Source organism: Salvelinus fontinalis, chromosome 37 (genome assembly GCF_029448725.1).
Source record: "Salvelinus fontinalis isolate EN_2023a chromosome 37, ASM2944872v1, whole genome shotgun sequence".
Classification (NCBI taxonomy): Eukaryota; Metazoa; Chordata; class Actinopteri; order Salmoniformes; family Salmonidae; genus Salvelinus; species Salvelinus fontinalis.
The window spans coordinates 13584051-13607307 of NC_074701.1; the positions used below are offsets into that span (position 1 = coordinate 13584051).

The 23257-nt window shown below is 42.0% G+C and overlaps 2 protein-coding genes across 3 annotated transcripts in view; one reads left to right on the forward strand and one right to left on the reverse strand.

Moving 5' to 3' along the window:
* LOC129836173 (serine/threonine-protein kinase 32C-like) overlaps positions 1–4281 on the forward strand; it is a 162989-nt gene extending 158708 nt beyond the window's left edge. Inside the window, exon 12 of the mRNA XM_055902023.1 lies at positions 3981–4281. Within this exon, the coding sequence (XP_055757998.1) occupies positions 3981–4182 (202 nt within the window). The 3' untranslated portion in view covers positions 4183–4281. The remainder of the gene's footprint in view (positions 1–3980) is intronic.
* An 8987-nt stretch (positions 4282–13268) lies between these two features.
* Positions 13269–20436, reverse strand: LOC129836174 (placenta-specific protein 9-like). 2 transcript variants are annotated; one of them, XM_055902024.1, is made up of 4 exons: positions 20330–20436; positions 20139–20230; positions 16447–16538; positions 13269–15162 (listed from the first exon to the last, which is right to left on the reverse strand). In XM_055902024.1, exons 2-4 carry the CDS (start codon positions 20200–20202, stop codon positions 15007–15009), a joined length of 312 nt encoding a protein of 103 aa, XP_055757999.1. In that variant the 5' UTR covers positions 20203–20230; positions 20330–20436; the 3' UTR covers positions 13269–15006. The 2 variants fall into 2 exon arrangements, with proteins under 2 accessions (XP_055757999.1, XP_055758000.1); XM_055902025.1 differs by having other exon boundaries at positions 20139–20219; positions 20330–20435.
* Positions 20437–23257: the final 2821 nt, after the last annotated feature.

Here is a 23257-nt window from a genome sequence, read left to right on the forward strand (position 1 = left end):
ACCTGGCAACTCGGCACGCATACTAGAGCAGGACATCTCCTCTCTATTAAGCAAAGGGAGTATGATATGATACCAGCGCCAGAGAGCCACCTCAGCTTATACTCCCAGTACTTCCTGGTTCCCAAAAAAGGGGTTTGTCCCATTCTGGACCTATGGGTCCTCTGACGAATTTCATGTTCCGTATGCTTACAGTTATATGCTGTCTCGCTCTATTCGTCAAGGCAATTGGTTCACCTCAGTTGACCTGCAGGATGCTTATTTCCACATTCTACAAATACCTTGCTGTTCCATTCGGGCTAGCGCTAGCTCCCCGAATGTTCAGTAAGTTTGTAGAGGCAGCCCTCACACCCCTGAGAAACAAGGGGCGGAGAGTCTCCACCTATGATTACCTGCTTTGCTCCCCATCCCGGGAACAAGCGGTATGAAACACAACTTCCCTTGTAACCAACTCTCTAAACTAGAGTTCAAGATTAGTCAGAAAATGTGATGTTTGGTGCCAACACAGAGAATAGAATACCTAGGCGTAATGCTGGATTCTCTCTCATATCAGGCAACACTCTCATCGTGTCATTCGGGGTGGCTTGGTCATGTTCAAGACATGCCTCCGAGTGCTGGGGTTGATGGCATCCACAATCTCAGGAGGACCTCTCGGCCTACTGAGGATGATAGACTTCTAGAGCTGGGTGTTTGCCCAACATCTGTGTTATGGTCAAGCATCCGTAGATCTCTTCGCATTGCAAGAAAATGTGCACTGCCCGTTGTTCTTCACGCTAGCAGGAGAACCACCACTTGGCAGAGGGTTTGGCTTTAAGATTTTCCTCCCCTCAGCCTCATAGTCCCCACTCTGGCCAGAGTGAGGGAAGAATGCTTATCCCATATATCGGTAGCACCTCGATGGCAAGGCAAGCTCTGGATAGCGGAGCTCATTCTCCTGCTGTACGACGAGCCTTAGCAACTCCCGTTACCTTTCTAATCGACCTGGCCTGGGTATCCACGATAATTGAGAATTTCAATTTAAAAAATTCTACATTTCTCTCTCCCCTACCTCTCCAGCCTTGAATGGCGCTCCTGGAGGCTCGGAGCTTGAGGTCTCTGATGACACAGATCTAATCCCAAAGGTCTGGTTTAGGCTCGCAATAGCTCGGAGATTATGCAGCCTGTTAAGCCAGTAGTAGAGATTTAACATTAAATTCCCGTACAGAATGTGCAGGCCTAGAGGTAACGGCTTACACCTCCTCATCCTTTTCCTCCTCCTCTGCCTGGAGGAGGTCAGTCATAGCCTCGCCATTGTCTTCATCAATGACGAGGTCAAATTCCCCCTTCTCCGGGGCCAAACCGTGGAAAATGTCTTTGGGATAGCCATCCATGACATCCTCCCATGAGGGCTGGGTCTGCGAGGCAGTCTCCCCACTCAAGTTCAGTGTGGGAGACTAACCACATCGGGCTCCTCTGCGCACTCTCCGTCGGAGGGTGTTAGCAGCAACAAAAAACACAATGGACATATGACCAGTGGTCATAGAACGCTGTTCCGTGTGTTCGAGACCCAGGAAGACGGGTATAGTTTCCCTGCATATGGTTGCTCCTGAAGCAGGGGCCGGGGCCTTGCTCGGTACCCCTTAGGCTGAGCTAGCAGGCTCCATGGCTACAAAAACAGCTAGTGGGTTTAACTAAGCTAGAGAGCGAGCTTCCAGGTAGAAAAACTAGTCGGTAGGATAGGTAGCCTTACGGCGAGCAAGCCCGGTTAGCTAAGCCTTGCAGCTGAGCTAGCTAAGTCTCAGCAGCTAGCCTTGTGATGTTAGCTACAACAGGAGATGAGGGAAGGAAAGCAGTGAAGTTAATTCTTACCCTAAGTAAAAATCCTTTCAGTAAATTCACCCAACACAAAATATGAGAGCTGAAAACCCTGCGCTCGGCATCATGACCTTGACGGCACACATGTGAATAGTTAAATAGGAAAACAGATCAAGTCGTGCTGAGGAGAGCTAGATATAACTCTTCTGAGAATAAGAGAGGTGAGAATGATTGGAGCGGGCGAGTGGCTCTTTAGTATGAGGGGAGCGGCTCCCTCATTCGCCACTCGACTTGTCTATCTCTGACAGACGTGTACATTTGGTTCTTCAAGCTCCTTAGAGATTCTGGTGAATCCCACTTGTGAGATATTTAAACTAACAACTGAAAGAGAACCCCGGGGTCTAATGAAAAGCTTATTAACATTAAAACCATTGTTGGCTCTATGATAAGATTCTATAAGCTATGACCATTATTTGCAATGGTATCTATTCCTTATAGAACAGTGATGCAATATGTGGTCATTATATCAAGGGATCAAACATGGTAGAATGAATTAGCCTCATATTAGTTTTCAGTTTCTGCCATTTTTAAGTTTTCTGGTGAATAACTGTTTATATTCTGCATCCTTCCTGACCATGTAGCTTCCAGTGACACTGACATTCCTCTATTAGTGCTGAGCGATTAACCCATTTTTTAAATGTAAACTTTCTTATTAAACAACTAATTCACCGACGTTGGTTCAATTACATCAATTCCATTAAGTTTTCTTTTTTTTCTCTAGAGAGAAATCAAATAATTAATGAGAGAAATCAAGTCAAGAACTATGTGGGACGCTGGGCTGAAGAGCGATTTGGTCTTCATTAAGCAAATACTCAACCTAGTTCAGCACAGAAACGTGGTAATTGACTACAATGAACATAATCCATTGCACCTGTTCTTTCTGTCTCAGACAGATACACTTTTATGCCTGCTACTTCAGGTTAGATCCGCATAGACCGCATTAGAGAGGAACGTACAGTACACAACACAATGATGAGAGGGATAGAGACAATTCGTGAAAGTATGCCTTATCTATTTTGAAGAACCAGTAAAATGATTTAGCCAGAAAGCTCTGCCGCATACTCAGTTGGACTAGCCAAGCTAAATAGGATGATTATAGACAGTACAGTATGAGGAGCACAGAGATAACATTAGATGGTCTGGCTGGCTGGCTGCTACTTCCTGAGCTGAGCTGAGATGATGACTTTAAGGAATGCCAAGCAGTACAGTATAAATAACTGAAATATATTATTATTTCATAGTAATTTCCTATTTATGTCTACTTAAAGTGGATTTGAGAGAGACAATGGAATATTTTCAATGTTTTGGCTATTGAATGTTAACTAATTTCCATTCAAAAGCAAAAAATAAATCAATAAATAAAAGCTAAAATCATTTTGTCATTATAAAAATAAAATGTAAAAATAAAACTTTTTTAAATAATTAAACCAAAACCAAACCGACCTCAAAAACCACTAAGTATTCTGCAGTGGTCATCAAAATATATTTTGATTTGTTTAACACTTTTTTGGTTACTACATGATTCCATATGTGTTATTTCATCGTTTTGTCTTCACTATTATTCTATAATGTAGAAAATGGTAAAAATAAATGAAAACCCTGGAATGAGTAGGTGTGTCCAATCTTTTGACTGGTACTGTGTATTACATGGATTTATTTGACTTTTTAAAATGTATTGTAGGCTATGTGTGGAAGCCAGGAGATGCTAAATGTGTTTATGTTAATTAACGGGCAATTACCTTGAGACCGACAGTTATTTGCTTGACAATCACCGGCTGATGAAATTTCGTAACCGCCACAGCCCTACATGGGACTGCTCTGTGATCATGAGGGAGAGAATATTGGTTCAGCCCTGATCTAAATGAATACCTCATTCATTATTTACCAGTGTCTGAGATTGCAGCATAATTTGGAGTTCTTCCTGCATGGCAAATGGAGTTTCTTTATTGCTGTAATTAATGGAGCTTGAGTTCTATTTTTACTTCTTGGGCATCATTTCTGAACAGAGTATATCATAGTCTTTAGACTCCCACTATGTATTTTAATCACAAATGGGCTTTTCTCTCTGTCCTGTCTGTCTGTGTGTTTGTATGTGTTTGTGTGTGTGTGTGTCTGCATCGGTCTCTCAGGTTGAAAAAGAGTCAGGAGGAGGGTGCAGAGGGAGGGGAGTGCGAAGGAGCTGCCGAGGGGGGTGATGATGGAGATGGAGACGGAGACGGATCCGGAGAGGCTGAGGGAGGCACAGAGGACGAGGATCCCGAACCCGAACCTGAGTCCTCCTCCAAACTGAGCATGTGCGGCTCGGTCTGCTCCTCTCCTGGAAGCTCCTAGCACCGCCACCTGGTGGTCTCACAGGCTGCTGCTGCTGCTGCTGTGTGTGTGTGTGTGTGTGTGTGTGTGTGTGTGTGTGTGTGTGTGTGTGTGTGTGTGTGTGTGTGTGTGTGTGTGTGTGTGTGTGTGTGTGTGTGTGTGTGTGTGTGTGTGTGTGTGTGTGTGTGTGTGTGTGTGTGTGTGTGTGTGTGTGTGTGTAACCATGCCTACAGATACTTTAACCTCTCCTATGTAGCCATGATGACTGTGGGAACAGGGACGCACAGCAGAACAACAATACACAGCAGGACACAAAATGGCTCCCCTATTTCTTCTTCTGTAGCATCCATCGTTAAGGCATGAATGGGACTGCAGGTTCCAGAGCGGTCCTGCCCTCCGCGCCCCTAGAGTAAGCGCTAACTCTCTTCTATGCAACGTACAGCATAGCATGAAGGTAAGGTATCATTACGAGGGGGGATAACAAGCAGCAGTAGCCACAGACACAGTATATGAGCCTGATGACATACAGAGCAATAGGAGCCAGGTTTAAGAGTGTAAGATATTTTTTGAGAAGAGCCTCCCTGCTCTTTCAGCCCTTCGAGTAGATGTAGCTCCCACTGCAAACTCACATGCTGAATTATTCAAATAGAGTTAGGCACTCTTTGTTTTCTTTGCCTGTGTAGCTCGTTCAATCGCTCTCATGCTCTCTGTTGCACCCGATTCGGAACTACAATAGTACTGTTGTTGGGTTACCTTCTCCAAATGCCTTTCATTTCAATGATAATATATAATTGTATCACAATGCCAATATACAGTGTAGTGCACATAGAAATAGGATTACTATTATATTACTATGTTCTATGTGATTCTATTTCTAAGGTAGTGCAGTGGATAGAGACATTTAGTGGTTAATACTGTTTCCAGTTGCAGAGTGAGACTTATTAGCATATAATACTGTATGGGTCATTAAGGATAAGGAGGTTTTGCAAGTGTAAATAAATCACTAGTTCAATACTGTAAAACCACTTTAAATGGTGTTGATTGTTAATCAATAGCCTTTCATCACATGTAATTATATCTACATTATGCATCAGCATGCCAGTTTGATTTTCCTACAGCGATTACGCTCCTCCACCAAAACATACTCCCCTACGGTGTTAGATTTCCAAAGGGCCTAAGTACAACTGCGGTGTAAATGGAAGGTTTTCCCTCACCATCGATCTCTGTGACTGTTGGCTGCCAAGATGCTGTTCTTCTCACACTGTTCCGTTGTGGGCTACATGCTCGTATTGCTTTAGTTCTTATCTGTTAAACATTAACATTGTCACTAACAGCGGATCAGTCGTTCTAGTCATTCTATTTCTAAGGATCAGAAATGATCAACTTCTTCCGAATAGCCACAAAAGAATCTCGTAATTGATCATTATCCTTTTAATGGACGACAATAACTATAACCTAGTGGAATTTGACAATTGTCTCTTAAATATGATTGTCTCGATCACTTCATATAGAAATGTATCATTGGGCAGTATTTTGAGTTGTGTAGTTGAAACTTGGCAGTGGTACATTTAAGGTGGTGCCATTTACTCTCAGCATGGGCATCTGGGAACATGTAGCATAGTCCGCCTTAAAACCCTAAGTAACACGTGTAAATAGACTAGCCTAACTCTCCACAGTTTTATGTGGGACTTCTTACTAAATGAACGTAAATGTTACTAAGTTAAGAGTTGTAATGAAGCCAAACCTTCATACATTGTTGTACTGATCTTATTTCCAAGTGTGCAGGCACAACTTGTAGGCACATATGCCAAAGCTTTTCTACCATTTGCATAGTCATTTCTAAGGAACTTTGAGTGTGTGAATGTATGTTTCCTCTCTGTTGTGCATAGAACCACTGTTCCTTCAGCAAGTGAAAATACTATCATTTGTATACAACCATTTATTGTGATTATAGATAAAGGAATGTTTTTTGGGAGGGATTAAATAGTATTTAATTATATAATAAAAAATCAAGATGCCTCTTAAAAAGAGGTGAGGTGGGAAAAAATGCAGTTCCTATATAAAATAAGTGCATTAACTACAACGATAGTGTCTCAAACCCTGCATGTACCTCTATTCAAGGTTTTAATCTGATTTTGTAGGAGAGCCAAGTGCTAGGGTTTGCATGGCTTACAGTATGTGCACATGCAAGCTTCGGCCATAGAGATGGATAGAGATCTTTACTTGGTAATCTGTTTTTTCATGGACATTGCTATTGAGGGCTTCCTCAATTTTAAAGTAGTCAACTGGGTGGGGATTCCTATGGTTTGGGAGCAATAAGTTAATAATCAGAGCATTTGCTTCTACTTCAAATTGGATTACCTGGTTGGTAAATGGCTTTAATTAAGCTGTATCGATGCCATTAGTGGCCACAATAAATGACACACAAGATGTGGTTCAGGACTCCTGCACTGCAGGTGGTGGCAAATCACCAATATAAGCTGTATGCATTTTTCAAACACAAAAGAAGAAGACATTTGGCCACCTCAATGGCGCTGCCCATGCTCTCAGACGCTATAATGGGATAGATACCAAGATGAGTCGTCTAACGAAGTCTATAGCAGTAGCATACCTTGACTTTCGCCTCGTCCAATCAGTGTAGCCCTGCCCTGTTTGCCTGTCTATGTGGTGTCTAGGTTTGCTAAAAACAAGATTTACGACCTCCTACAACTGTACAAATCATTTATTCCCAGTGTTATATGGATGATATAATATTTTAGATTGTATGCAGTAACTTTTGACATCCCGTAGTTTGTCTTAAGAATATGTTCAAGTGCACAGGCTTTTCCTTCCTTAAATGGATGTTTTAATAAGTCAGTAATTATGCTCCAATGTGGGTAAGTTTGAGTTTTATGTGCTTAGTTATGTATATGGAAAACGTATAAGCCCAAAGGTTTGGGGCAGTGTTTAAGTATGCCCTTAGTTGGTCTTAGCTATGTGAAAATGGCTGCTAAATAACATACATACATATACAGTACCAGTCAAAAGTTTGGACATACCTACTCATTCCAGGGTTTTTCTTTATTTTTACTATTTTCTTTATGGTAGAATAATAGTGAAGACATCATCTTTTTTATCTTTTAGATTCTTCAAAGTAGCCACCCTTTGCTTTGATGACAGCTTTGCACATTCTTGTTATTCTTTCAACCAGCTTCTTGAGGTAGTCACCTGGAATGCATTTCAATTAACAGGTGTGCCTTGTTAATTTATGGAATTCCTTTCCTTAATGCGTTTCAGACAATCAGTGGTGTTGTGATAAGGTAGGGGTGGTATGCAGAAGATAGTCCTAATTGGTGAACGACCAAGTCCATATTATGGCAAGAACAGCTCAAATAAGCAAAGAGAAGGTCAGTCAATCCGGAAAATGTTAAGAAATGTTTAAGTTTCATCAAGTGTAGTCAGAAAAAAACATCAAGCGCTATGATGAAACTGGCTTTCATGAGGACCGCAGAGGAAAGGAAGACCCAGAGTTACCTCTGCTGAAGAGGATAAGTTCATTAGAGTTAACTGCACCTCAGATTACAGCCTAAATAAGGGCTTCACTGAGTTCAAGTAACAGACACATCTCAACATCAACTGTTCAGGGGAGACTGCGTGAATCAGGCCTTCATGGTCGAATTGCTGCAAAGAAACCACTACTAAAGGACACCAATAATAAGAACAGACTTGCTTGGGCCAAGAAACATGAGCAATGGACTTTAGACCGGTGGAAATCTGTCCTTTGGTCTGATGAGTTAAAATGTGAGATTTTGTGTTCCAACCGGCGTGTCTTTGTGAGACACAGGGTAGGTGAACAGATGATCTCCGCATGTGTGGTTCCCACCGTGAAGCATGGAGGTGGTGGTGTGGGGGTGCTTGGCTGGTGACACTGTCAGTGATTTCTTTAGAATTCAAAGCACACTTAACCAGCATGGCTACCACAGCATTCTGCAGCGATACGCCATCCCATCTGGTTTGCGCTTAGTGGGACTATCATTTGTTTTTCAACAGGACAATTACCCATGACACACCTCCAGCCCGCTTGAAGAGTTCCCACATACGCTGAGCTTGGCTGCTTTTCCTTCACTCTGCGGTCCGACTCCTCCCAAACCATATCAATTTGGTTGAGGTCGGGTGATTGTAGAGGCCAGGTCATCTAATGCAGCACTCCATCACTCTCCTTCTTGGTAAAATAGCCCTTACACAGCCTGGAGGTGTGTTGGGTCATTGTCCTGTTGAAAACAAATGATAGTGGGACTAAGCCCAACGCAGATGGGATGGCGTATCGCTGCAGAATGCTGTGGTAGCCATGCTGGGTAAGTGTGCCTTGAAATCGAAATAAATCACAGACAGTGTCACCAGCAAAGCATGCGCACACCATCACACCTCCTCCTCCAAGCTTCACTGTGGGAATCATATATGCAGAGATCATCCATTCACTCACACCACGTCTCACAAAGACACAGCGGTTGGAACAAAATATCTCCATTTTGGACTCCAGACCAAAGGAAAAATGTCCATCAGTCTAATGTCCATTGCTCATGTTTCTTAGCCCAAGCAAGTCTCTTTTTCTTATTGGTGTCCTTTAGTAGTGGTTTCTTTGCAGCAATTTGACAGTGAAGGCCTGACTCACAGTCTCCTCTGAACAGTTGATGCTGAGATTTTTCTGTTACTTGAACTCTGTGAAGCATTTATTTGGGCTGCAACTTCTGAGGCTGGTAACTCCAATGAACTTATCCTCTGCAGCAGAGGTAACTCTGGCTCTTACATTCCTGTGGCGGTCCTCATGAGAGGCAGTTTCATCATAGAACTTGATGGTTTTTGCGACTGCACTTGAAGAAACGTTCAAAGTTCTTGAATTTTTCCGGATTGACTGACCTTAATGTCTTAACCTCTACAGAGTACCTAACCCGGATCCGGGAGCACCCCCCACACCCCCCACACTGATTAGCATCGCTAGCATAGCGTCACAATTAAATAGTAGCATCTAAATATCATTAAATCACAAGTCCAAGACACCCAATGAAAGACACAGATCTTGTGAATAAAACCACCATTTCAGATTTTTAAATGTTTTACAGGGAAGACACAATATGTAAATCTATTAGCTAAACACGTTAGCAAAATGACACCATTTTCTTACTCCAACAGTTTCTTACTCCATCAGGTGCTATCACCAATTCGGCTAAACTAAGATATTGATAGCCACTAACCAACAAACAAATTCTTAAGATGACAGTCTGAAAACATATTTATGGTATAGCATAGTTTTTTTTTTTTAAATGTGCATTTTTCAGGTATAAATCACAGTTCTACATTGCAGCTGCAATCTGATATAGTGCTGATGCAGCTAGAACAATTACAGAGACCAACGTTATATAACTAATTACTTGTCTTAAAACATTTCAGAAAAAATACACAGCGTACAGACATTGAAAGCCCAACATCTGGTGAATCCAAACAATATTTCAGATTTTTTAAATGTTTTATAGCGAAAACAAAATGTATCGCTAAATTAGCATAACCAGGCCAGCCAGAACCAGCTGGACGCGCGCGACCAGTTCACATGCACGACAGATATATGAAATAACATCGTAAATTGGGTCTTACTATTGCTGGTCTTTCATCAGAATGTTGATCAAGGTGTCCTTAGTCCTGATGAGTCGTTCAATCCATTCACAATGGCAACCTCCCCTCTTCATTTAGCCTGGGTACTGGTCGACTGGCACGGTCCATGTCCAAAGTTAAAAAACTCAAAGAACGGAACACGGCAAAACTCCCGAAAAAATTCTAATAATCTGATTAAACTATATTGAAAAAACATACATTACGGTGATATGGTCACATGTATCAAACAAACTTCGACACGGAGATAGTTTTCATCCGTAACGTCAGCATAACAAAAGACAATGGCACCTCTGAAAACGCGCATCTCAGAAACCGGAAGTTGTCGGTCACGCTAAAGAAATAGGTCTTATTTCACGTCAGTACAAGATAAACAAAAAATTTCTCCTCTGACGTCTTCCAGACACCCAGAGGAAGAAGAAGGAAGTGTGTTTCGGGTCATAGGTCGCGTGACCATATATAGGCAGAGCTTTGAAGCGAGCATACACATCTTGCAATCTTCTTCTGGCTCAGGGAAAGTGCTGTGAAATGACCTGTGTTTGACTCAGAGACAAAATTGGAACGGTTTTAGAAACCATAGCTTGTTTTCTATCCAATGGCATATGGTTATATGCATATAGTAACAGCAATAATTGAATAAGAGGCAGTTTAATCTGTAGAGGCAATTATGCTAATGCGAAACAGCACCCCCTGTATTCTCAAGAAGTTAACGTAATGATAGACTGGCATTTCTCTTTGCTTATTTGAGCTGTTCTTGCCATAATATGGACTTGGTCTTTTACCAAATAGTGATATCTTCTATATTACCCCCATACGTTGTCACAACACAACTGATTGGCTCAAATTCATTAAGAAGGAAAGAAATTCCACAAATTAACTTTGAAGAAGGCACGCCTCTTAATTAAAATGCATTCCAGGTGACTACCTCATGAAGCTGGTTTAGAGAATGCCAAGAGTGTGCAAAGCTGTCATCAAGGCAAAGGGTGAATTTTTGAATGATCTCAAATATAAAATATATTTAGATGTGTTTAACACTTTTTTGGTTACTACATTATTCCATATGTGTTATTTCTCAGTGTTGATGTCTTCACTATTATTCTACAATGCAGAAAATAGTACAAATAAAGAAAAACCCTTGAATGAGTAGGTATTCTAAAACTTTTGACCAGTAGTGTATATATATATATATATATATATATATATATATATATATATATATATATATATATATATATATATATACATACACATACACACACAGTGTATTTGGAAAGTATTCAGACCCATTGATTTGTTCCACATTTTGTTAAGTTACAGCCTTATTCTAAAATGTATTAAATAGTTGTTTATCCTCATCAATCTACACACAACACCCCAAAATGACAAAGCGAAAACAGGTGTTTAGACATTTTTGCAAATGTATTAAAAATAAAAAACAGAAATAACTTTCATTTACATAAGTATTCAAACCGTTTGCTATGAGACTTGAAATTGAGCTCAGGTGCATCCTGTTTCCATAGATCATCCTTGAGATATTTCTACACTGTGATTGGAGTCCACCTGTGGTAAATTCAATTGATTGGACATGATTTGGAAAACCACACACCTGTTTATATAAGGTCTCACAGTTGACAGTGCATGTCAGGGCAAAAACCAAACCATGAGGTCAGAAGGAATTGTCCATAGAGCTCCGAGACAGGATTGTGTCGAGGCACAGATCTGGGGAAGGGTACCAAAACATTTCTGCAGCATTGAAGGTCCCCAAGAACACAGTGGCCTCCATCATTCTTAAATGGAAGAAGTTTGGAACCACCAAAACACTTCCTAGCGCTGTCTGCCCGGTAAAACTGCACAATCGGGGGAGAAGGGCCTTGGTCTGGAAGGTGACCAAGATCCCTACGGTCACTCTGACAGAGCTCCAGAGTTCCTCTGTGGTCCTCCTCCTCTTCAACCGAAAAGAAGGAGTAGTGATGGAACCAAGGCGCAGCGGGTTGTGAACACATAATTTATTCAAAGACAAGACGAAAAAACACGAACTTCACTACAGCTAACAAAACAACAAACGGAGTAGACAGACCTGGACGACGAACTTACATTGAACACGAAGAACGCACGAACAGGGAAAAATAGACTACACAAAATGACGATGTACAAAAACAAACCGAACAGTATGGTGCGACAAACACTGACACAGGAGACAACCACCCACCACGAACACTGTGAAACAACCTACCTAAATATGACTCTCAATTAGAGGAACGCCAAACACCTGCCTCTAATTAAGAGCCATACCAGGCAACCCTTAAACCAACATAGAAACAGAAAACATAGAATGCCCACCCAAACTCACGTCCTGACCAACTAACACATACAACAAACTAACAGAAATAGGTCAGGAACGTGACACTCTGTGGAGATGGGAGACCCTTCCAGAAGGACAATCATCTCTGCAGCACTCCACCAATCAGGCCTGTATGGTAGAGTGGCCAGACGGAAACCACTCCTCAGTAAAAGGCACATGACAGCCCGCTTGGAGTTTGCTAAAAGGCACCTAAAGGACTGTCAGACCATGAGAAACAAGATTCTCTGGTCTGATGAAACCAGGATTGAACTCTTTGGCCTGAATGCCAAGCTTCACATCTGGAGGAAATTGGCACCATCCCTACGGTGAAGCATGGTGGTGGCAGCATCATGATGTTTTTCAACGGCAGGAACTGGGAGACTAGTCAGGTGTGAGGGAAAAATAGATCCTTGATGAAAACCTGCTCCAGAGTGCTCAGGACCTCAGACTGGGGGCGAAGGTTCACCTTCCAACAGGACAACGACTCTAAGCACACAGCCAAGACAACGCAGGAGTGGCTTCTCTGAATGTCCTTAAGTGGCCCAGCCAGAAACCGGACTTGAACCCAATCAAATATCTCTAGAGAGACCTGAAGAACCCGATCGAACATATCTGGAGAGACCTGAAAATAGCTGTGCAGCGACGCTCCCCATCCAACCTGAAGATGTACAAGGCTGCTGGGACATTTTCATCGGGTCGTGCTGTTTTCCTTCAGAGCATGAGAGGATCTGCAGAGAAGAATGAGAAACTCCCTAAAATACAGGTGTTCTAAGCTTGTAGCGCCATACACAAGAAAACTCTCTGCCAAAGGTGCTTCAACAAAGTACTGAGTAAAGGGTCTGAATACTTATGTAAATGTGATTTTTCAGTTTACATTTTTGAAAAAAGTCTAAAAACCTGTTTTTGCTTTGTCGTTATGGGGTATTGTGAGTAGATTGATGAGAAAAAACAATTGAATCCATTTTAGAATAAGGCTGTAACGTAACAAAAACTTTAAAAGTCAATGGGTCTGAATACTTTCCGAATGAATCCGAATATATATATATATATACACACACATGCAGTGGGGTCTGAAATGATTCTCACCCTTGAAAAAGATTAGCAAAAATGACCATATAAATAATTCAAATACTGAGCTATATTGTATGCTAAAAATGTTTGGGAAATGATATTATTTTATACTAATACAATTGCTCAGAGAAAGAGATTTTGTTTAACAAGTAATGCTTTCATATTTGGATAAAAGCGTCTGCTAAATGGCATATAGTATCATATTATGACTTTTTTCAAAGGTAGGGGTCAAAATTATTGACACCCTTTTTCAATACCTTTCAATACCTCATGAGGATAATGGTACTGAGACATTTAAAAAAAATGTTTTATGGATTGGAGAAACTTGGGAGGGATTTTAGACCATTCCTCCATACAGAATCCTTTCAGATTCTTGATATCCTTCTTCTACGCTTATGGACTGCCCTGTTCAATTCAAAACACAGGTTTATTATATACAGTATATATACAGCTCTTCGACATGTCGTTACATTGTCCTCTCTAATGATGATTAGATTAAAAAACTTGATTGGATGCTCAGGCTCCACTGCTGGAAATGGCCATGTAATTATAGTATAGTGTTTGTAATGAATAGTCATTGAATTTAATAGGACCCTGGGCAGCTTTTTTCAACAATATTGTAGCCTAATATCATTCCCTTGGTATCTAAAATTCATCTCCATTCCTGATCGGATGTTGCTTGCCTAACTCGCAAAAATCTCAAATATGTTCTTACCAATGTGTTTACATTCTAGTTTATTGGATAACATTGTTGTAAGTATATTTACCTGGGTGTTTCAAACAGTATTGTTACAGAGCGAGTGACCAGCTACCACAGCACCTTTACCGTGAACTGGATAAGGATCAACGCTCTCACATCTAACATTAGTGTCTGATCTTTGTAGAAACATTTAGTAAAATAGTGTACATTATTTTTAAGAACAAAAAAAAACTGGTTTGATGATCTATGACCACTCTCCTTTTTGTGATCCGATTTTGAACATGTTCTGTAAGATTTTTATGGGGACTAAATAAATACACTTGCAACTAGCCTGGGTCTCAGTGGAAGCCTTGTACTGTACCTATTCAAACTGCTCTGTGTATTGAAACATACTGCTTTAACTGCTTTGATAAATAAATACATTCCTTCTAGTAGTCTCCGTAATGATTTTGTTTTTGTCATTCATCCACATTGAGATTATTAGTGGTCCTTAACCACGGATACAGGGTCAGGTATTATTTACAGCCCCCTAGTGGTTTGGTATAGGATTGGGGGTTAGGGTCACCTGATTCTTGATCTGTGGTAAAGGGCAAGGACTCGGTGCTGCATGTGTCGCTCTTGACTGACACCAGGGGGCGGAAGAGCGGCATGGGACAGAAAAGGGTCAATCCCACCCAAAACAGAAGACATTACCAGATAAAACAATCAATGGTTTACGACTTTGATGTCAACATCCTGAGAGGCTGGGGACACAGTTACCCCTGGGTGTAGGGATTCAAGTTTAGCCAAAGACGAGAGAAAGGATGAGAGTGCCCGAGGAATAGAGCAGTGTATTACGGGGAAAAATAAGCTTTAGTTTTGTGATCTATCGACTGTACCACAGAATATATACTAAGCCTGTGTTTACACTTTAAAGGGCTTGTTTTATACCGTTTTTGTCCACTTACAAAATACAACTTCAGCAAAACGGCAGAGACTGTACATTAGTCTTTCAATGTTTTCCCTAGCCAGGTACATGCTCATCACTTCTTAAAGCTAGAGTGAAGTAGCATTAGTAGCTGCTCAACAGAGATCTTCTCCTCTTCCTCTTTCAGGAGTCGCCATTCTCTCCCAGTCCCTGGCCGTCCAGGATGTCCACCACAAGTTTTCCAACAGTTTCCAGCAGGGGACTCCACCCAGGGGCTTCTATGGCGTCCAGCAGCATGGCCAGCTCAGCCTCCAGCTTTTGTACTGTGTCCTCTACATGCTGCAGGAGACAGACAGGGACCATCTATCAGCCCAACTCACATTGATTCTTAGGCCCTATCCCTTTAACCTAGACCTGAGTGTCGATCTTAAAAAAATGCTCCGGGAACTTTAGCGCCTAGTAAGTATTTTGTTAAATTCCCGCTTTGGGCTGGATGTGTCAATGTGTAGTTCATACATACATAATCTATGAGCAGATTTACTGTTTTACCTTAATTACCCACGAAATCCCTAGTATGAAAACAATTGTTTTCTGGAGCTGTGTGGTGCCATTTTCCCTACATTTTCCCCCACGTGGGCCAGCCCCCAAGCAATTCGAGTGACAGCTAGCAAGATGCACACAGAACGATTGAGAGAGAAATGACATAGTGCACATATCTGCACATATGTGACGTAGTAAGCAATTTTCGGGGATCACTTTTGGGTCATGAGCCTACTTTCAGAACTAATTACTAAAAAGTACTGGAGAATCTCTTTAAAGAATTGGATAGTAAGTAAGATATGGCAAAGTTTCCATATAGCATATCAATGTACAAGCTGAAGCTATTACCATTGTTTTAAACTATCCTATACCCACTGCTGTGTTGAGGGTTTGAGTGCCTTGCTCAAGGGCACAACAGCATCTAGGATTTGATACCAGCAACCCTCCAGTTATCAGCTCACTTCCTAACATATTTTTCCTGTCAGACCCGGGATTCAAACTGGCAACCCTCCGGTTGCAGGCTCGCCTCTCTAAACGCTAGGCTACCCGCCGGGGATAGATTCTCCTCAGATGCACTCAATACTGACTCAAAATCAATACTCTCTGGGTGGCGTGAATTTAAAGAGGAAGAAATGTTAGTAACTGAGCTAATTCCACTGCTGAGTCGTTTGGATGGGCACTTTACCTAAAAAAATCAGATCCTTAAAAGAAAATAGTGCAGATAGTTTGGCCGTCGATCAAACGAAAAACAAGTTGATATACAGTATTAATGTTACAAACCACTGGGAAATCTTCCAAATTCCTTCAAAGATCCAATTTCTGATTGAACCCTTTAAGTCCTATGACATAAATAATTTAGAAGAATACTACAATGTCATACTAAAGTGTGCCATAAAGGTTACGCCACATTTAAAAAAGCAGCATATGTAAGGACCTGTTATATCACCTTTTATTATGCTATGATGTTTGGTTATGAGTGGTTTGTGACGCAGAAACATATGCTCTATAAAGTGTTTATGAAGGCTTTATTAGATGTGTTTTGACCAAACAAGACCGTGAAAAGCATTGTGATTACTACTCCACCTTCTCCACTACATCCAGTCTGTCATGAAGAGTACTGTGGTCCTGACAGGCACTCGACCGGACATCTCTGGGTTGGAGCTCAGACTCGGGTCCTGATGGAAAACATAGGCCAGCAGACGTCATTTTTGATTACAAGACAAATATGTGTTCTCTTGAAGAACAGATCATGTTTTCGAACTTCATTTCTGACTTAAGCAACACATGTTCTTTTATCATTTCAATAGCTTAGTCTTACTGTACATCCTTCAAACGGGTTAGATTAGAGGACATACTTATGGACTTCAATACACACCAGAGCAGAATTCTCAACACCTCCCTGAGAAAACCCAGTGTATTTTTTTGTATACTATCTCTATCCACTACTTAATTTCTTCTCAGCAGAAATGGAAAAAACTCAGTTCTGTTCCATTTTAAATCCAGCTAATCGGTAAAGGTCACCAAAACAAGTCTTCCTTGTCTCGTCTCCCTTGTTCTCCCTCCGTCTCCCGTCTGTCTGGTTCACAGCCCATTCAACGTGTTTTCTATTACCTCTACATCTCCGCTCTGCAGGCAGCCTGCAGCCCAGCCAATCAGTTCACCACAACCCCTGGCCACATGCCATTCTGCTGACATGGCGCTCCAGCAAACTGAACTGGGATCAGTACACCCTCACTTTCACCAGGACGTGACCCAGTTTATTCAGAAGAGATGCCAATGATCCAGAGTCAGTGCAGTATGGGACAGAGTTAGTGCAGCATTGCATACTTGCATACCCTTAGGGCAAGTAGACTACACCTTTGGCTTAGCTTTGATACACAACTCAACACTTTGTCTGGCAGTGAACTGTGAGGTGCTCTCAGTTGGAATCAACCTTGAACCTTTATGGGTTGGGTGTGGTGGAGAAACCTCCATACATTGTTCGACCACCTTTTTCCATTCGCCATGCAGGTTTTATTGCTCCAATTAACCACCTACCCCTTATTAAGAGCCCTTGTTTTTCTCTGTGAGCTGAAGCGCTGGTCGCTGGTGGCTATGGCAGTGAGGAATGTGGCTGGGATGTGTGGTCCGTATGTCTGTGAAGACAGGTGTCTTCTTAATGACGCATGGAGCACAGAACATGTACAGTATAATCTATGGCATGGAGCCCTGTCTATTCTCTTCAGCCACACTTCCTGTTGCACCTGGTTTCCATGACGTCACAGAACGTTTTAACATAAATCATTCAAGCTGGAAATGTCATTCTTACTATATTTTGTCCTAGGACCTTAGGAAAGTTTTTTATGTGGCATTATATGCACACAAACACAGAACAAAGACCGTTACATACAACATATATATAGCAGTCTGTTGAGGGTTGAATTTGGCCTCTCTCACATGTATAGTAGTCTGTTCCCTGCCTGTCATAAAAGTAACACAACATAAGGACCTTTTACTTTTCCAACATCATGACTGTCCTCCAGTGCCCTGTGAACAGCAGCTATGAATTACCAGTTGTGCTGTTTTTATGGCGCTATCCCACGGTACAATTTTATAAGCTCCATTACACCACCACAGAGCATGCCAAGTGGACCCAGGACAAAAGCCAAGGAAACCCAAAGGATGAATGTAAGATAGAGCTCCTCTTTGGATTTCTCTCAATAGAAAAACGCACCACATGTCTCTGCCTCAGTACTACAGACGGACCCTTAACTTCCAGTATGTGAAATCTATCTGGGCATATTAGTCAGTCGGCAAACTTCAAGGCTTTTTTCCCCTAAGGAAGACATGTGTGACATGTCAATTGATCACAATCTGTGAAAGATGCATGGAGGGCATCGTCTTTGAATCGAAGTTTAGCACGTGATACAAACAAACACACAGGCACACCGATGCAGGCAGGATGCTGTCTCAGTTCTATAGCTATCCAGCGTATGTAATCTGAGCATAGTGGTTTGCCGTTGAATTCAGAATTCCCTGCTCTGGTAGTTAAAATAGCCTGTGCTTCTCTGGTTTGGCTATCAACATGTCGGGACACCAAAAGGCCCTAAGACTGCAGCTAAAGCGTGTCTGGGGGGAGCGTGTGTTGGACAAAGGCAAATGAGGCAGGTGATGACATGTCTGATGAAGTGCACACTCCTTTGTGTATTCTATCACAGTTGCACCAGGAGGTTGAGAAATACTGACCCACACACAGAGGAAACCGGCCAATAGGAAAGGAAAAAACAGCAGCCCACAGGGGCCTGATCTAACACACTCCGCCCTGGGAGACAGGGTTCGGGAGATGGCGTGCGTGTTTGCGGTGGTGTGAATAATGAAGAACACAGCCTGAGCCAGAGTATTAGATCAGTTAGTAAAAAACACCAGTGGTCCCACAAACCAGCTCTTGCCTAATACAAGCCCGCCAATGGAAATAAGACTAACATGTCGTTAGTCAGATCTCTAGGGTATTTCCTGGATCGATAGTGTGTTGGCAGAGAGAGCGAGAAATGTGTGGTTCTATGTGTTGTTGCCATAGTTGGCCATTCCTGATGTATGAAATCACACTCAAGCCTATATAGAGTAGGATATGGAGGAGTGACCAAAGTGTTTGTGATTTTCTCTGGAAGTCAGTTTGAGCAGTGAACAAGGTTGGAATGATAGGTTTGGAGACAGACACGGGACATATGGATACGATTGAAGATGTTTGTAGTCAAACACTGATGTACTGATGTACTGATGGAGTACTACATGGAGATGGCCGATGCCGCTTTAACAATAAGAAACAGATGTTCTAACCCCATGAGTCCCTTCTCTCTCTCTCTCTGTCTCGCCCTCTCTCTCTGTCTCTCTGTCTCTGTCTCGCTCTCTGTCTCTCTCTCTGTCTCTCTCTCTTTCTCTCTCTCTCTCTGTCTCTCTCTCTTTCTCTCTCTCTCTCTTTCTCTCTCTCTCTCTCTCTCTCTCTCTCTGTCTCTTTCTCTCTCTCTCTTTGTCTCTCTCTCTCTTTGTCTCTCTCTCTAGCCATGTCTGAATACCCAGACTAGCGAACTACATAAACTGTATACCCATTTCGGCATTTTAATTCAATTGTATTTTCCAACTCACGTGTTCGACAACAGCTGTTAATCAGATGAATTGACGCGCTGCACCAAAATTAAAGAATGGCTGGAGTCAACGCATTTGCGCATTTAATGATGCATTCAGAAAACTACTTTCTAAATTTCACACTGTAAAACATAATTTTTTCTTATACTATTTACTACTCTAGTCTGGTTATTCAGACACCGCCTTTCTCTCTCTCACACACACACACGCACACATGTTCATCCAACCATCACCTCCGCACACACACATCCTGTAACCTATATGCTGAATGACCAAGATTGACATTCCTTAAAGAGAAGGTCCATTTTACAGTGGAAATATCCCCAATTCATGTAAGCTTTGACATCACATTACGCTTCTGCATTGCTTGCTGTTTGGGGTTTTAGGCTGGGTTTCTCTAAAGCACTTCACTAAGCACAAATAACTATTCAACTCCATTGCATGGTGAGTACTCTGCATCGCTACACTCTTAAACAGAGTACCAAAAGTGTTCTTCGGCTGTCCCCATAGGGAAATCATTTTTGGTTCCAGATAGAACAGAATCTGACAGAGTAAACAACACACTTATTGATGGTTTGTTTACACATCTCCTGTGCCCCCTGCCCTTTCCCCTATGACCTCTAACCCCAGCAATACCCAATCATGTCACTTACCTGGCGCTGCGTAGCCAATGAGGAGGAGCAGGAGTCCAAGTGAGATGGTGTAGGGGCGGGTCATGGCGTAGGAGAGGAAACCTGGAGTCCAGCTGGAGGGGAAGAGTAGAGTCTTTAACTGTCTCTTGCAATGAGAGAAATATAGAGGAAGTAAAAAAGAAAGAGGAATAGAGAGAGAAAGAAATACTCACAGTGTATTCAGTGCCCGAAAACGTATTGAAAGTCTCTCTCTCTCTGTCTCTCCTCTTCCCTCGGCTGCACCCGGTTTCCTAATGAAAACATTAGACGCCGAACAAAAGCCCTTTATCTGAGGAGGGGGCTGAGGGAGGGGAGGGGTGGGGGGGGTTGTTTCTAGGGTGGAACTCCTTAGCAGAGCTGGAGCCTGCACTGAAGCATACTCCAACACGGATAACATTTAGCAGGAAGGGCATGAAGGTGGCGTTGTAATCATTGTGGAACGGTATGATATGTAATGACACACTGGGTGAATTCAGAGTGAAGAAGAAGAAAAAAAATCCTTCAAAATCCTTAAGAGTCTATTTTTATTGTATTTTTTTATATCACCTTTACTTAACCAGGTAGGCCAGTTGAGAACAAGTTCTCATTTACAACTGCGACCTGGCCAAGATAAAGCAAAGCAGTGCGACAATGAACAAGACAGAGATACACGTGGGATAAACAAAAGTACAGTCAATAACACAATAGAAAAATCTATATACAATGTGTGCAAATGGAGTAAGGAGGTAAGGCAATAAATAGGCCATAGTAGCGAAGTAATTACAATTTAGCAAATTAACACTGGAGTGATAGATATGCAGATGATGATGTGCAAGTAGAAATACTGGTGTGCAAAAGAGCAATTAAAATATATATATATATATATATATATATATGGGGATGAGGTAGGTAGTTGGATGGGCTATTTACAGATGGGCTGTGTACAGCTGCAGCGATCGGTAAGCTGCTCAGATAGCTGATGCTTAAAATTAGTGAGAGAGATATAAGTCTCCAACTTCAGCAATTTTTTAATTCATTCCAGTCATTGGCAGCAGAGAACTGGAAGGAAAGGCGGCCAAAGGAGCAGTTGGCTTTGGAGATGACCAGTGAGATATACCTGCTGGAGCGCATGCTACGGGTGGGTGTTGTTATGGTGACCAGTGAGCTCAGATAAGGTGGAGCTTTACCCAGCAAAGACTTATAGATGACCTGGAGCCAGTGGGTCTGGCAACGAATATGTAGCGAGGGCCAGCCGACGAAAATACAAATTTGATTTGATTTGAGAGCATACAGGTCACGGTGGTGGGTGGTATATGGAGCTTTGGTGACAAAATAGATGGCACTGTTATAGACTGCATCCAGTTTGCTGAGTAGAGTGTTGGAGGCTATTTTGAAAATGACATCACCGAAGTCAAGGATCGGTAGGATAGTCAGTTTTACGAGGGTATGTTTGGCAGCATGAGTGAAGGATGCTTTGTTGCGAAATAGGAAGCCGATTCTAGATTAAATTTTGGATTGGAGATCCAGTAAAACTAGCAAAACTAAATGCATGCTCTTCAACCAATCACTGCCCGCACCCGCCTGACTAGCATCACTACTCTGGACAGTTCCGACTTAGAATATGTGGACAACTACAAATATCTAGGTGTCTGGCTTAGACTGTAAAGTGCTGTACAGAAACCCAGCCTAAAACCCCAAACAGCAAGCAATGCAGGTGTAGAAGCACGGTGGCTAGGAAAAACTCCCTAAAAAGGCCAAAACCTAGGAAGAAACCTAGAGAGGAACCAGGCTATGAGGGGTGGCCAGTCCTCTTCTGGCTGTGCTTGGTGGAGATTATAACAGAACATGGCCAAGATGTTCAAATGTTCATAAATAACCAGCATGGTCTGGAGAAGTACTCCAGATATAACAGACTGACCCTAGCCCCCCGACACATGAACTACTGCAGCATAAATACTGGAGGCTGAGACAGGAGGAGCCAGGAGACACTGTGGCCCCATCCGATGATATCCCCGGACAGGGCCAAACAGGCAGGATATAACACCCACTTTGCCAAAGCACAGCCCCCACACCACTAGAGGGATATCTTCAACCACCAACTTACCATCCTGAGACAAGGCCGAGTATAGCCCACAAAGATCTCCGCCACGGCACAACCCAAGGGGGGGAAGATCACGTCAGTGACTCAACCCACTCAAGTGACGCACCCCTCCTAGGGACGGCATGGAAGAGCACCAGTAAGCCAGTGACTCAGCCCCTGTAATAGGGTTAGAGGCAGAGAATCCCAGTGGAGAGAGGTGAACCGGCCAGGCAGAGACAGCAAGGGCGGTTCGTTGCTCCAGAGCCTTGGAGGTAGTTTTGTGGCAACTAAAAAAAGGGGTTAAATATGTGTCCAAAAAACAAATATTTCCTGACCTTTTTAATATCTAGATATAGGGCAGACACTTCAAAACCTTATGACTTAATTATGATACATTTTTTGACTGTCTGTTTTACCAATTATGAATGTGTTATTCAATGTGTTTCTACGGACTATAGTAGTAAAGGCCAAATGCTATATATATATATATTAAGTAAATCAAATATCTAAATAAACCATGATATATATATATATATATATATATATATATATATAAAGCAAATTGAATATCTATATAATCCATGATATGACCATCTTTAAACAATTCTGTGTTAGTTTATAGAACCCCCCCCCCCCCCCATCCGCAACCGTCCGACTATATGTGATGTCTGATTTTAATATGACTGATTTAGATATGTTTCTGCTTATAATTACCAACATTTTGGTAGGCTATTAGTCAACTTGTCTATAATTGCATACATGCAGCTTCTCTTTTGTCATTATACAATGCATTCGGAAAGTATTCAGACTCATTGACTTTTTCCACATTTTGTTATGTTACAGCCTAGCCTTATTCTAAAATATATATTTTTAATCCTCATCAATCTACACACAATACCCCATAATGACAAAGAAAAACAGGTTTAAAAATGGATGCACCTTTGGCAGCAATTACAGCCTCGAGTCTTCTTGAGTATGACGCTACAAGCTTGGCACACCTGTATTTGGGGAGTTTCTCCCATTATTCTCTGCAGCTCCTCTC